This window comes from Balaenoptera borealis (assembly GCF_965194805.1).
Source record: "Balaenoptera borealis genome assembly, chromosome: 16".
In the NCBI taxonomy this organism is placed as follows: Eukaryota; Metazoa; Chordata; class Mammalia; order Artiodactyla; family Balaenopteridae; genus Balaenoptera; species Balaenoptera borealis.
Window position 1 is genome coordinate 78822092 of NC_138872.1, and position 15851 is coordinate 78837942.

A 15851-nucleotide genomic window follows, 5' to 3' on the forward strand; every position below is an offset into this window, starting at 1 on the left:
CCCAGCATGCTCAGCTGGGACTTCTAGATTTGGAGCAAAGCTGAGCCCAATGGCAGCAGCCTCTCCAGGGTCTCGCCCCTCTAGCCTTCCAGAGCCCGCTCCAGGGACCACCCCACTCTCGGGAAAGCGGCTGCTGAACTGTTGCTCAGTCTCATCAGGACTAGCAGGTAGGGGGCCGCCCTCGGGTCCCCTAGGTCGGTGCTCGCATTGGAGATGGGCAGGGTTTGCCCTCCACATCTCTGCCAGCCCAGTGCCAGAGCATCTGGTACTGGTGCCTTGGGGAGGCCCAGGAGCCTGCACAGGGGGACGTGTCTGGGGACTGGGAAGAAGGCTGTTCCCTGTGCCTAGATACACATCTCTCCAGGCCTGGCCTGTGGGGACCCAGCCAGGTCAGCTCAGACCGCCTCGGGGCCCCACGGTCACCCGGGCCTGCTGCCCTTCTAACGGAAGGGCCTCCTCCTCCGAGCCAGGTGCCCTCCGATCTCGCACGGCGTGCTCCTGGGGGCAACGAGGACGCTTCCCTGGACTGGAAATGAAAGGTCAGTAGACGCCTAGACCCTCCCCAGCCAGGCCCTCGAGCCTGGACCGCTGCCGTCCGCGGTCCCCGCACAGCCAGGCAGGAGGGGTGGCCGCCTACGTTGGTGTGCTGGGCCGAACACAGGGACTCGACAGCCTGGAGTCTGTTTTCAGTGGCCACAAGCTTCTCCCGCAGCCGCTCGGCCTCCTGCTTGCTCTGGGCCTCCGAGCGCTGCAGCAGCTCGTAGTCTAGCATCTTCTGCTCGGCCAGGGAGATCTGCTCCTTGAGGAACGCAATGGCCTGCGCCTGGGCCCGGTACTCCACGTCCAGCTTCTCCAGCTCGCGCACCCGCAGCTCGGCGCCGCGGCCCTGGTCCCGGGCCTCCTGCAGCTCCAGCCGGTGCTGGCCGGCCTGCACCTCCAGCTGGGCCCGCCAGTGTTGCTGCAGCCCGGCCAGCTCCTCCTGGGCCTCTTGCAGCTTCTGCCGCAGGCCCTCTTTCTCCTTCACGTGCATGGCTGTCTCAAGGTCGTGCTTGGCCCGCAAGTTGCCCAGCTCCAGCTGGTGCTCCATCTTGATGCCCTCCATCACGGCCTTCAGCTCCCCGATCTCCTTCTGCTGGGCACCCGGGCTCGAGTTCAGGGTGGCCTTGAGGTCCTCCAGGGACTTCTGGTGGTCCAGGGCCAGCGAGTCCAGCTTGGACTTCCAGTTGTCCATGAGCCCCATGTTCTCGCTGGTGGCCTGCTGGACCTTGGCCTTGAGGTCCGCCACCTCCTGCGCGTACTTCTCGTTGGCCGCCCGCAGCTTCTCCACCTCCGCCTGGTAGGCCCTCAGCGCCTTCTCGTACTTGTCCCTCAACATGCCGCTCTCCCTCTGGTGCTCCTTGCTGGCGGACAGCAGCCGCTCCCGCAGCCGCAGGGTCTCGGCGGCCTCGGGGTGGTCGGCGGGCGGCGGGCCGCAGTGTAGCAGGCACTGCTGCAGCTCCTCGATCTCCCCGCGCCGCAGGCTCAGCTCCTCCTCCAGCTGCAGCACCCGCGACTTCTCGGCCACCGTGGTCAGCTACCGGGAGAGAGGGAGACCGGGGTCAGCGGGCCGGCTGCAGGGCACGGGGGAAGGTCATGAGAAGGGAAGGACGCCCCGCTCCACCTGAGCGCCGCCCTGCCCACCGCAGCTCCCAGGGAGGCTTCCCCTGGCTTGTGTCCCAGTGATGACTCGGGGACTCCCTGGTCCCCGCTGCTCTAGGCGGTTTGGGAGAAATCGGTGGCTAAGGGAAACCATCTATTTGAGGTTATGGCTTTCTTCAAGTTCATGTTATTTTTAAAGGGCAGGCACAACAGAGGGAATTTCGCACTATCCTGCCCTAGAAAAGTTCCAGCCGGAATGAGTTGATTCACAGAGAGGCCTTTTGGAGGGGGTGGCCAAAGAAGGGTCCGGTGTAATGTTTAATGTAGAAAAAAAAAAAAAAAAAGAATGCTCCCAGACCCTCCTTCTGATGGAAAACTCTGAGATCAGAGGCTCCATCCGCCAAAAACCTACTTCGACCGTGTCAGTGATCACAGATTTGGGTGCAATATATTTGAAAGTTTTAAATCTTTTACAAGCTTAAGAAATTTGTTTCTGAAGGTGACCTTTTTAGTTCGATAAACCTGCTTTTGTCTTTCTAATCAGGCTGAACCCTAGAGGAAGATGCCTTGGTGTGGAGGGCTCCAGCTTGTCAACCGTGACTGGGTCAGTTTCTTCAAGCAGACTCCGTGTACATGCATATGTACTGCACACGCAGTCACCTGGCAATGGCCAGTGTGTGGACAGGGACCCGTGTGTGTCTCCAGACGCTCACAGACACACACATGCTCACTCGTGTACTGAGGCCAACCTGCAGAAACCAATGGTCACCCACCCTACACCCACAGTCCGTGTACGGTGGTTTTCCCCAGTCTCTGCTCTGTGGCTGCTTAACTCCATGGCCGGGGGACCTGCAGCTGGGCTGTCGGCTGGGCTGACCAGCTGTTTGGATGTGTGCCTGCATGGGGGCCCAGCCCCCGGGGCACGCATGGTGGGCGTGGAGGGGCTAGCAGGGTCTGGAGACTGGACTCAGAACCATGCCCTGGGAATCAGGGGGGACTTCACTCCCACGCAGAGCTTTCCCTGGTCTAGGAACCACTCACACCCTGGGGCTGACACAGAGTCTCATGCCCTGGGGACACCCCACTCCCTCAAAGGCCCACCACTGCCCCAGCCCCAGGTCCTTCAGGTTGGCCCCTCATGCCATTCTATTTAAGACCCTCCAGGCTAAAGAAACCTGGATCCACAGTCTCCCAACCTCTGCCTTCCCCAGCCTGGGGAGAAGGGAGGCATGGATAGGTTGGCCATAGCAGGGGCAGAACGTTCCCAAGAGCCCCCGATTTCTGAACATGACAAAGCATGGTCGTGGCAATGCAATGTCGGGGGGGCGGGGGGAGGCTCTCACAGAACATTCCCAGCCAGTGGGACCACGAGCTGGGGAGCAAAGTCCCAGAGAGCCAAGACCCCCTCCTCTCAACAAGCATCACATGGCCACGGAGCATAAAAGCACGTTCCTAAACCTCCCTAGAAGGGGCGCAAAAGGAAAAAAAAAAAAAAAGTGAGGAGAGCGGCCAGAGAGAGAGAAAATAATAAAAACAGGGAAGCTGAAGGGGGCGTCAGCAGGCGAAGGCGCTGGTGGCAGGAGGTGGCGGCGGTTACCCTGTTGTCGGCTAATTCTCGGAGCAGCCGCTCGGCCTGCGCCTTCTCCAGTAGCAGGTTTTTCTCCAGCTCGCCAATGCGCGCGTGCTCCAGCTGCGTCTGGGTCTGGTCCACCCGGGGCGGGTGGCGAGGTGGGGACAGGAGAGAGGGGCACAGGGACAGGAAGCCGGAGAAAGAGAGAAAAAGAGAGAGAGAGGCAGGTCATCTTCTGTGCACAAGACAGGAGAGCAGGTCAAGGAAAGAGAGGAGGTCTGGGGAGGCGGGGCGGGGTGGGCCTGCTGCCCGCCCCTCACTGTGTCCCAGCTGGGTTCGTTTAAGGGCAGAGCACAGATTGCAGCAACCCTGCCCAAGCCGGCCCCTGGAAGGGGCGACAATGGGCACCCGGATCCCTTCTGTCACCCCCAGGTGGCCCTTCCCCTTGCAGCTCCGGGGGACGAGGCAAAGCCTACTCTCCCCGCCCCATCGGGGAGCCTCAGGCTTTTTCTCATTTTAGGCACAGAATCCTGCACATAGGAAGCCCCCATATATGACCCCAGGATTCCTGGCCCCCAGGAATCTTAAAGGTCAAAGAACTGACTGAAAGGTCAGTCTTAAAGGTCAAAGAACTGACTGAATGGGAGGTTTTCAAATATACCCATACCATCAGGATTCTCCCGGCCAGGCCTCCTTAGTGGAGGCTGGACTATGCCTCCCACCGCCCTGCCCCAAACCCGGCCCCAGCACTGCCCACTCCCCAGGCCCCGCCGAGGACGCCTGGTCTCCCGAAAGCACAAGAGCACTTTTGTCCCCGCTTCACAACACCCGCTTCACACACTAACAAAGCCCGACATTCTCAGGGCATCCAGACTGGCATTTGGATTTCCCGTAACAGATCTGCGAGGGCAGCAGGAGGCTGAAGGCCCAGGGCATCCAGAGGGGTCTGGACACCAGGTTCTCCATAGGGAGAAGCCAGGGTCCTCCGTCTGCAGCCTCCCGCTCATCCCATCATCACCAAGGAGAGACGAGGTGAAAGCAAATCTGAGCGGCAGTTCAGGAGAGGCAGGGCTTAGCACCGTAGCATACTGTGTAAAAACCAAGAATACACCCGACACGGGCAAGGGCAATGGTGACAGTGTAGACTCACAGTATCGTCCCAGAAATACTCGTGCAATTCATCAAGAGCTATAGAGACCTTTATGTCCTCTGGCCCATGATCTTATTCCTGTGAATTTTCCTAAAGGAACAAATGCCTCTTCTTTCTCTCCCCCCAAGAGGGCAGCATGCCCCAGTGCTAAAAAACAGCCCTGCTCAGTCTCTTCCAGAAAATTACAGGCTGAAGATGGTGCCTCAACCCCAGCCTTGCAGGGGCCATGTCACCCCGCTCCTCTCCTCTGATGATAGGCACAGCAATCCTGCCCGGGACCCACGCTAGACAGAGTCTGATCACAGATACCATACCTGTGGCCCCAAGGGCAAGAAAAGCCTCCAGCTTCACAATTTCACGGGCAACTTCATTTGGTAGCCCCTACAAAAGGACCCTTCACTGTCACTTTCAGAACTCCCAGCCTCCTGGTCCATGGGGGCACGGGAGAACCCAGAGGAGCTGCTTCAGGTAAATTCACCCATGGGAGCTTGGGGCGGGGGGAGAGCCCCTGAAGCCTAGATTTTAGGTGAGATGGACGACCTGGGCTTCATTCTGCTCCAGGGATGCTGCCCAAGGCGTGAGCGGTGGGAGCTGCCACGCTTACGCGCTGACACTCAGGGCGGTGTAAGGGAGGATGCAATTTCTTTCTCATGTGCCAACTTTAGAACCCAAGCCCCGCCCCCCTCCCACACACACACACACCCGGGGTATCTCGGTTATCTCCCTATCTCACAGCGGCCGCTCCAGGGGGACAACCTCAGGCTCAGACTCATCCAGGAACTTGGGGCAGCAGGAGGCCTAAACCTCAGACTCCCAGGTTCTAGAACCAGGGTCTCCCCACCCACAAACCAGCCTGACTCCACAGAGAGGAGACATAGACTTCCAGCAGCAACACGGAGCAGTGACGGAAGCTCCTGAAGCGGGGGACTCCCTGTGTCCCTGCCCCCCGTCCAAATCCCGGAAGCTCGGTGAAGCCTGGCCTGAGCCCTTGACCTACAGCTTTCCCCCTTCTCCTTGCATGCACGGTGTCTACCCCGCTCCAAAGCACAAAGTTACTGCCTTGGGACGCCCCTCGGATAACAGAAGGCTGCTATTATTAATTGGGGAGGAGTTTCCCCAACTGCACCAGTGGCTCCTGAAGGTCAGAGGCACGTCGCCCCTCTTAATCTCCCTCCAGGCCTTGAGCTGCACAGTCAGTTCTCAACAAATAGCTGATTCTGAGTTCTGGCTCTTCCCCTTACAATGGGTGTTCCCATGCCAAGGAAAAATAACACCGAGGCGCTATTTAATTCACAAAACACTAACACAAAACCCCTGGATGATAAAACAACAGCAAAACCCCAATATCTTCAAGTCTAAGGTAGCCACCTGACATCCCCACCAGGGGGGCAGCAGGGAATGGCACACGTTTTCATGAGGCAACATGTTGCCACGCCCATTCAAGAACCACAAAACATGTCCCCAGCCTGTTTTCCAGAAGCATCTCACCATGCTGTGCCCTGCTCTGGCATCAGGGACAGGAAAGAGCACAAGACAGACAGGGGCCCCCCCAAGGGGCTTACATCCTGGGGAGGGATGCAAACAATATATGACCAGTGAGGATCATTTCAGACTGTGACTTGGCCTAGGAACACAGCAAGAAGGATGAGGCAAAGTCAAGGAGGCAGAGAAGGCCTCTCTGAGAAATACAATTTAAGGGGAGACCTGCAGGAAAAGCAGGAACCGGCTGACCAGGGCAGGGGTGGAGGAGAAACGAGTGTTTCAGGCAGAGGAACCAGCACGTGCAGAAGCTCAGACAGAGCGTGGGGTGTTCTAGCTCAGACAGGAGCCCCACATACCTGGAGCAGGGCTGGGTCCCCAGGGTCGTCCCTGGGCTACAGAGCCCGGCTTTTATCTAGAGTAGCGTCACCAGATGCGTGAGCAGGGAAGGGGCAGGATCTGATTTATGTTTTCAAGAGATCTGGTCATATGATGTCTGCAGTTTGCTTCAGAATAACCTGAGAGAGGGCTGTGGATGGCGGTGAAACAGGAGTGGTCAGGAGTTGATCATCGTTGAAGCTGGGCGATGGGTAAATGGAAGTGCATCATACCATCCTCTCTACTTATGTTAAAAATTTTTCCAACGTTAAAACATTTTGAAGATTCTTTTTGAAGGCTATCTGGCTTCAGTGTGGAACAAGAGAGGAAACAGAGGGGCCAAACAGAGGGGTAACTTGTCTCAGGTCACCCACTGTGACCGGGTCCAGAAAGGTGGTGGCGGGAATGAAGACAATTTTGGAGGCAAGGTCAAGTGGGTTTCTGATGGAAGGAGGAGGGAAAGAGAAGGTTCAAGATGAATTTTAGCTGCGGGGCCTGAGCAACCGTGTGGATTGTGGGGATAATTACTGAGATGGGAAGGATAAGGGGGGCACGGGGTGAAGGGGAGGCAGGAACAAATGGAGAGACCTGTTTGGGACACGTTACATGTGGGGGGTGCTGTCCTGGGCTGAAGAGCATCTCCCCAAATTTCATGTCCACCTGGAACCTCAGAATGTGATCTCGTTTTGAATAGGGTCTTTGCACATGTAAGTAGTTACGATGAAGTCATAACTGGGTTAAGGTGGGTCTGATGACTAGTGTCCTTATAAGAAGGTCACGTGAAGAGACACAGGAACACACAGGGAGGAAGGCCACGTGACGACAGAGGCAGTGATGCGGCGACAAGCCGAGGAACACCAGTGGCTGCCAGCCATCCTACCAGAGCTGGGAGAGAGGCATGGAACTGACCCTGTCCACACCTTGATTTCAGACTTCTGGCCTCCAGCACTGTGAGAGCATAAATGTGTGTTGTTTGAAGCCACTGAATTGTGGTAGTTTTTTCCTGAAGCCCCAGGAACTATTACAAGTAGCCGTCACTTGCTCTTCCTGGTGCGGATGTCCGGTGGGTATACTGGCGCGGAGCTCAGGGGAGGACCAAGGGAATCATGGCCTTATAAAGGGCATTTAATGCCACAGACTGGATGCTCTCAGGGAGAGTGTAGACTGAGACTGAGCCCCTGGACAGGCCAACATTCAAGGTCAGGAAGGAGGTGAGAGGTTGGAATGGGGCACCTTGGGTAGCTGGGGGAGGACAGGAGAAGGACAAGCAGAGAACTGGGGTGACATAGCTGGAGGGGGACCAGAAGCTCAAGGATGTATTCTGGGTTTTATTTTTGACTTTTAAGACGGGTGAGGATGAGAGGGACTTTTGCCTTCTGGTCGCCATGAATATAGTCACAATAAAAACAGCAGCAACGGGGCTCCACTGCCCTTGGACTGAATTAGCTGTCTGTCACTGTCTGTCCCACCCCCACGCCTCTCCCCGCCAGGGCTGATTGGATCTGGGCTGGACACCTGATCCAAAGCCAGCCAGCCCATTGGCTAGCCTGGGGCCGATCAGATTCTCCCAAGAGGACAGCTGGGAGACAGTGGGTGCTGGAGCCTGGGCGGATCCAGGAGGATGGGTGTTGGGGAGAAGGGAGCAGATGTACCAAGAGACTTGCAGACACGGTGACAGACAGACAGACCATGAGTCATGAGAAGAGGGAGGCCCCTCAGTGGGGGAGAATAGGCTCCAGTTCTGCTGCTGTTCCTCCTTCCGGTTCCCTGAACTGCCTGCCACTGGGGCTGTGAGACTTTCCTGCAGCCTTTCAGTAACCCCCGGATGACTGGAGTTAGCAGGAGGGGTCTCTGTTCTTTGCAACCCAGAAGCCCCCCCGCCCCCGCCCAGCCTCTGCAGGAGGGCCTGCTAAACATAACCACATGACCTGCCCCCTTGGCTAAGACGGAAACTTACACTGGAACACCCTGATACCAGGCTGGGGTTCCTACACCAGGTTGTGCCCCAGTATCCATCCTTTAAGTTCAGGCGGCAAAACCTGCCCCAACAGGGGCAGCTGTCAGTGACCCTAGATCACACATGTCCCTCCCCGAGCCGTCGTCATCCAGGGACAGGACAGCCATATGCACAATTTTGCTGGACGATGGAAGTCATAGGGGTCTGAACACGGCTTTTTCACAAAATCAGAAACCGTAATTACCCATTGGAGCTCAGACATGATCTAGTGCAGTGATTCCCAAAGCATGGTCCCCAGACTAGCATCACCGGCAACTTGTTAGAAATGCAGATTCTCGGGGCCCACCCAGACCTACCGAACGGCCACTCAGGCCAGGGCCCAGCATTTCGTGTCTGAACACACCCTCTAGGTGATGAATTCTCAAGTTTGAGAATCACTGACCTAGTTCAACCTCCTCATTTTACAGGGGAGCAAACAGAGGCCCAGGGAAAGGAAGAGGCTGCCCAAGGCCAGTTAGGGCCAGGACCAGAGTGTGGAGAGGGACTGAACTGACTGCCCCCTGCCCCATCTGACGGTTCTGGGAGTCCTTGTCTTTTGTCACCTCCCAGGGAGCAGGAAGGGTCTTAGTGGAAAGGCACTCCTGCCCACCCAACTGTGAGCAGGCCTAGTGAGCCCCGTGGCCTCCAAATGATTTGGTGAGGAGGGCTGGTGTTTGTCTTGGGGGGCAGGGATCCTTAAGTGCTTTACTAATTGATGTGAGCATCCTCCATCCCTCAGCTCAGAAAGGGTGGCTGGATTGGAGAGTGAGAGTGAAAGGTCCAGACCCCTCGTCCAGGTGCTGTAACTGAGGAGGCGCTGTAACTGGCCATTCTTACGGGCTGGATGCAGGAGTCAGGAGTCCTGGGTCCTGGTCCCACTGGCTGCTGATTTGCTCCATGACTGGGAGGGTCCCTTTGCCTTTCTGAGCCTGTTTTCCCGTCTATAAATTCTGTGACTCAACCACAAGCTACTTCCAGCCAAAATTTTATGTGGAATTCAAGATGAACAAAGGGCCCAGGGAACACCTTTAGGGCTACTGCCCAAGAAAGAAGGGACGGGGGAGGCTGGCCACTATGTCCTCAGGCCCAGCTCTGTGGATGCCTTGGGTCCATTCCACCCAGCTGCTGACACAGGAAGCATGGCCCCTCTGGGGCTCCTGGAGCTGAGCCATTCCCACTTCTGACACCTGAGTCTCTCATGACCGCCACCCACTCCCACCCAGGGTATGATCTTTGACCCTTCCCCATTTCTCCCTTGTAATACCCCCTGCCCCCTCCCAGGGGGCCCAGAGTTGCTGCCTAGACCTCATGGCCATTTGCCCTTCAAGGGCTGGGCCTGGGGTGCAAGCCTGGGGTGGGGGGGGCCTTTGACCATTACCTCCAGGTCTCCCTTGGTGATGGACTCCTCCTCCACTCGGAACTGCAGGTCCTCCACCTTCCTGCAGGGGGAGAGGGGGCTGAGTGAGCTTCACCCAGAGGGGTGGGCTTTGCCAAGTCAGCCATGGCAGAGAGAGCCAAGGCCACAGGTGGCCCAAAGTCCACACTCAGATTATGCAGAAGACACTGCCCAGAGCCCCAAGTTCCTGGAAACATCCAGCCCTCCCAATTTCCTGATCCATGCTCTACACAGAGAACACTGGCTTCTCTAAAATAGACACTGTTTTGGGAAAGATCCCCAGTGTTCTCCTTATTTGCTGCAAGAAATAAATCCTTCCTTCTGCAAAAAAAAAAAAAAAAAAAAAAATATATATATATATATATATATATACACACACACACACACACATATATATATATTTATATAAAATAGGAATGTTTAATGCAGCATCCTTCCCCCCTAGGGTGGTTGTGGAAATAAATGACAGAATGGATAGTAAATGGAAGCACTAACAGCTCTGTTTTCATCACAGCAGGGAACAGACATGCCGCATGGAACAGTCTGTGGGGAAGGAGGCAAGGTGGGCTTCTTCCCCTACTGACCCCATTCTCATTCCCTCCCCTCAAAATCAGGGCCCAGAGTCCCAGCCCCCACTGCTTGGGCTGCTCCCTGATGTGGAGGGCTCCCAACTCCCTGCTGCAGGTGTGGGGCCCACCCTCAAGGAGACATACCCACCCACCCCCGAGAGAGCACAGGGAAGAGACACAGGCACATTACAGCTCACAAAGCTGCTACTCCTGGGGCCTCGTGACAGCTCCCAGCACACAGAGGATGAAACTAAGGCCCAGAAAGGGCTAGTGACCTGCCCAAGATCACACAGCAAGTGCAGGGCAATGCTGGGACTTGCACCCAGGCCTTCCTGAACACAACTCCCACGACGTCTCAAAGATCTGTTTTTGTTTGTTGGCATCAGGCACGTTGCCATGGGAACCAGATGCGTGGGCCCCACCGACCCTCTCAGGCAGATATAAATAAGCCCTCCTGTCTCCAAGTCAGACAGTAACAACAGCCCGTGGAGCACATGCCTCAGCTGAAAGCCCAAAACCAGACCCAAGCTGGGGGAGGTGGAGGGCTGGGTCTGGGAGGTGCTACAGTGCAGGGGAGCAGAGAAAGCTGCAGAAATCTGTGTGTCAGCAGCTCGGAGACAAAGAGAGGCTTCCGGGCTGAGGGAAACCCTTGTCAGGCCCCAGTCAGCTCTGAGCCCCACCAGGCGACCCAGGACCAAGTCAGGCCAGAGTCCCCACACAGAGGGAACACAACTCCCACTTGCCACTGGCAGGACAGAAAGAGCCAGTGGCACCACTAACAGGCTGGTGACCTCAGGCAAGTCCCTTCCCTGCTCTGAGCCTCAGTTTTCTCATCTGTGACCTGGGGGGCAATACCTGCCTCCTGGGCTAATTGTAAGACAGAGGGAGACAGAGCAGGTAAAGCTCCCAGCCCCGAGGTTGAGCCCCAAGGGCAAGGTGTTTCCAGGGGCCTTTTCCTGCTGTTTCTCTGAGCCTCGGTTTCCTGACACATGAAATGGGAATGAAGCTTCAGGACACGGGCTGTGAGCTCCACCCGAGGGACCTAATGCAGAAGGGGTGTTCCCTGCGCTGAACTGGGTCACGGGGTGGGGACATCGGATGCACGTCTCCCTAGTGAGAGGTCCCCCTGCCCATCTGGGCGTTCTCATGATGCTGCATGAGCCGGGCAGGGCAGGAACGGTGAACCCCATGTCAGGAAGGAAAACAGTGACGTATGTAGTGTCTCCCATGTGCTCAGTGCCATGCTGGGTGCCTTACTGGAGTTATCTTGTAAGTCCTCCCAACAGCCTGCAGAGATGGGGATCATCACCCCACTTTGCAGATGAGAGGACTAAGGCCCGCAGAGCTCATGTCACCAGCCCAGGTGACACAGCCAGTACGTGGTGGAGGCGGGGTTTGTGCCTGCTGGTCCTGAGCCTTGCTTTTCCTGGTCATCCTTAACGAGGCTCTGGGAAAGTGTCCCCCCAGGACCAGGACAGGAGTGGCACCTACCTCCTCTCCTCCTCCAGCTGGTTGGACAGGTCCACCTTCTCTTTCCGCACGCTCTCCACCAGCAGCCGGGCCCGCTGCAGCTTCTCCTCTGCCTCTGCAACATACTGGGCCCCGAGCGAGGGCCAGGACAGGGTCAGCCTCCGCCTGGGGACCGGGAGCCAGGTGGGGGAGGGGTGGGTGTGGAGGTGGTGCGAGGAGCCAGGCCTGGAACCCAGCCACCCCTACTCCCCTGCCAGCCCTAGTCTGACCGGAACCGTGGACCTAGACGTGAGGGAAGAGGGCTGGCTGAGTGCCAGGAGCGGGAACCTCAGGTCCACCTGCCCCCAGTACCTGCCACCTCCCTCAGCCCTTGAGGGCCTAAGACCTATTGTCTTGTCAAGGCCCCTGTCACGACACACACGTGAGCTTGGCCTTAAAAATTCCAGAACCCGAGGGATGAGTGAGCCAGGCTCCAAATGGGGACAGGGGCCTAGGAGGGAGCTCCCATGTGGGGAACAAGCATCAGGGAAGAGTAGACACATGACAGCAGCAGAGTCAAGGCTATGGGCAAGGACTTCCTTCCCTGAAACCCAACCCAGGAATCTGCTCGAAAACATGATCTGAAATGTGGACAGATGTACCCCAAAAATGTTTACATCAGTATTATTTAGAAAAAGTGAGGAATTGGAAAACAACCTAAACACCAGCAGGGGACAGGCCACGTCAGTAAGGACACAGCCCGTGACAGACGGCAATGCAGTCGTTCAAACGGGGAAGAATTTTCCATGACCTAGAAATCATGCTCGCACTATAGGAGGTAGGAAAAAGCAGGATACGCAAGTTTGTGTCGAGGTTCTGGAGGTTGAATGTGGACCTACCATTGGAAGGAAATTCACCGGGAGGATGAGGGGTGTGTGTAACATGCATCTCAGTTTTCTCTGCACACCCCAAGTTCTCCTCACTGAGTGTGACTGAGGGACAAGACTGGCCCGAGGAGACCGCTGGTGCCCTCTGGGTGCTCCATGGCCCTGCCTGCCCACCCACCTGCTCATGCTGTGCCTTGAGCAGGGCGATCTCCTTCTCCACCTCACAGATGTGGCTCGTGGCCTTGGCCACCTCGGCCCGCTCCAGGTCCCGTTCAGCCAGCAACTGCTCGATGTGCTGCTGTTTCTCCTTCAGCGCCTCTTGCAAGGCAGTCGTGCCCGAGATCTTGCGGGCATAGCGCGAAGAGGTTTCCGTGAGCTGCAGGAAGGCGTGGGTGCAGGCAGGACTCAGGGATGTGGATCACCGTCCAGGCAACCCACCATTACCCAGCAAGTGGCGGGCCGAAGTGCCTCAACTGCTGGGGTTTGGTTCCTCCCCCTCCCAGGGCCCTAGACACTCTGCCTAGGTATGTAAAGGGAATCATGATGTTTGCAACCCAGGGAACTCCCTGCTCCCAGGAGAGTCACAGCCCCTGGGGGTCTTCCTCATGGTGGGCTCCTTCACCTGGGCCATCTTCTCCTGGACTAGGAGGAACCTCCCGTGTAGACAGAGCTCTGCTGAAAGGGCAACCTCACCTTCCCTCCTCACCCAAGGTGGCTGTGCCAGCCTTTCTAAAGCACCTGCCCTGCACCTGTATAACCTGCGTGCACCTGTATTACCTGCCCTGCCTCTGTATGACCCTCTTTAACTCCCAGGGAAGGGCTTAAGCTACTGACAAGTCGGTAATATAAAAATAACAATAAATGTAAATGGGTCAATTTCTCTGTTAAAAAATATGCACTTTCATCTTTGTTCAAAAACTCCAAACTGACTGATGCCTGGAACCAGAGCAAGTCAGGGGACAACTGGGTCTCTCTGTCCCCGCCCCACCCCCATACACACACCAGGGTATCCCTCACCAGGCCACTGCGGCTGGGCCGGCCCCCCACAGAGGAGGCCACAGAGCTGACGGAGCTGATGGAGGAACTGCTGGGACTGTGGGTCAGTGCCGAGACTCCCATGGCCATGCGCTTGGTCTTCTTGGCCTTGGCTGGGCTGGTGGATGGGAAGCCGATTCGGATTACCTTGTGGATGGGCGCGAAGAGACCAAATTTGGGCGGGCACTGGAAGTACCTGGAGAGGTAGGAGAGACCATGCTGCTGTCACGGCCCCACAGCTTGGAGCCTGGCCTGCCTCCCCTACCTCTTCAGAGCCCAGCAGAGAGAGGCTTCTCCTGAGGGACCCATCACCCACACCCTAAGACCGATAGACAGGACTCCCAGAAAGGGAATAGAGGTGAGCAGGGCCTGATATTCTGCATAGCCATGAACAGCGGTTGGGCATATTTCTGGGGGATGGGGAAATAACAATTACCGAGCACCTGCTCTATGCCAGTCCCTTTACATAAATGCTCATTTCGATCCCCCAACCACTCTATTGTTATCCATAGTTCACAGATGAGATTTAGGCTCAGAGAGGTTAAGTAACCTGCCCACAGTCACACAGCTGGTTAAATGGCAAAGCTGAGACTAGACGCAGTGGACTCCAAAGCCCACTATGCCTTGGCTCCCACACATCAGTCAGAGGCCCCCAGCCATATCTGCAGCCCCACTCTCATGGCTGCCCCTGGACCACCCCCAACCCCAAGGCTCTCTGCCCATGGAGCCCCCAGATGGAGAAGCAGAGCCTGAAGGAGGCACCTCAGGGGTGGGGTGAGGATGCTGCCCAACCTGCCCCTGGATTCTGAAAGCAAGAGTAAGTTGAGAGAAACATCCGTCTTGAAAACAGGAAGGCAAGTGTTGCCACGGAACTCTGGATCATCTTCTCTCAAAACCTCTCTAGCCATGGATTCCATGTGGGACCAGGGACCTAGTTCTGTCCAGTTTCCCGCTCACCTTGAAACTGCCACCCCACCCTGCCTCTTCCCACATTCAGGTCTTTGTGCAGCCTGACCCCAGCCTAGCACACCTTCCTTCTCAGAGCTGTCACAGCCTCACCTGGACGACAGAACCTAGCCCAGGGACAGCCAACACAGGCTCGCGGGCCACCTTGCCTTAGCCCCACACCCCTGACGCTGCTCAGCCATAGCACCCCCCCCCCAAAGGGCCCAGGCATGGCCTTAGACCCTCTCGACCCAGGATTCCTGGCAGTCAATTCCCTTTAATCAGAGATGCTGAGAAACCTGGGACCCAGCTGTGACCCTAACCTTGGCTGTACAGCACCAGGCACTGTCTGATTATTTCCTGTGTCACCCAGGGCAACTCTTAGAAGACAGGACCCCTGCCTCTCCTTTTCTGGTGCTCCCACCTCACTTAGTCACGGGTGGCAGGGGGAGGGGAACCCAGGGACAGATGACACTCCTAGTGCTTACTTGTGACTCTCTGTGTGACCTTGAGCAATGACCTCTCTGGCCTTGGTTCTCTGATCTGTAAAATGGGGTGATATTCCCACCACCTGCTTCTGTGAGCTGCTATGACAGAAGGGAGGTGGTAGCATCTATACATGGTGTCTGGCACAGTCACCCAGATGCTCAACACTGGCATTCTCAGATGCCCCAGCCCCGACCCCTGCACCCACCCCAGGAGAAGAGGACTCCCTTCCTCCCTCCCCGCCATACCTGGTGCCCGCCACTGCCCCATCGTTCTTCCCAAGGGGCTCGTCCAGCTCCACGCCACACCACTCGCCCTTGGCAAAGTCTGTCTCCCCGACGTACCGTACCACGCCAGTCTTCGTCCCACCAACCTATAGGCACACAGAGAGACTCAGGTCCAGAGGATGCAGTGGGAACTGTAGAGATGGCACAGGCACCCAGGTGCCTGGGCTCATCCCACCCCTCCCTTGCAGTGTGCAAGGGCCAGGGGAGATGAGTGGGAGGCCCAAGGACAGTTGGGAGGGGTACAGGTATAAACAGTGCTTCCCAGGGCTGTCCCGAGCAAGAGCTCTGGAGTCAGAAAGACAGACCTGCATTCAAACTCTGCCACTTACAAGCTGTGTGAGCTTGGGCAAGTTACCTAACCTCTCTGAGCTCCAGCATCTTCATCTGTCAAAATGGCTTTTGTGAGGATTAAGTACTAAATGTGCAGTGTCTGGAGCATACTAGAGTCTCAATAAATGTTATCCTTAAAAATGGTTTGGGGGTGGGAGGGAGACGCAAGAGGGAGGAGATAGGGAGATATATGTATATGTATAGCTGATTCACTTTGTTATAAAGCAGAAACTAACACACCACTGTAAAGCAATTA

The 15851-nt window shown here is 56.6% G+C and overlaps 1 protein-coding gene across 4 annotated transcripts in view; it reads right to left on the minus strand.

The window, feature by feature from the left end:
• CLIP2 (CAP-Gly domain containing linker protein 2) overlaps positions 1–15851 on the minus strand; it is a 77240-nt gene that overhangs the window by 15209 nt on the left and 46180 nt on the right. For 3 of the 4 annotated variants that reach the window (XM_082358550.1, XM_082358548.1, XM_082358549.1), the window contains 7 exons: positions 15227–15351; positions 13530–13743; positions 12691–12888; positions 11668–11771; positions 9590–9650; positions 3236–3340; positions 638–1573 (listed from right to left, as the gene is read on the minus strand). In XM_082358550.1, coding sequence (XP_082214676.1) covers positions 638–1573; positions 3236–3340; positions 9590–9650; positions 11668–11771; positions 12691–12888; positions 13530–13743; positions 15227–15351 — 1743 coding nt within the window. The remainder of the gene's footprint in view (positions 1–637; positions 1574–3235; positions 3341–9589; positions 9651–11667; positions 11772–12690; positions 12889–13529; positions 13744–15226; positions 15352–15851) is intronic. The other variant, XM_082358551.1, reaches the window with a different exon arrangement.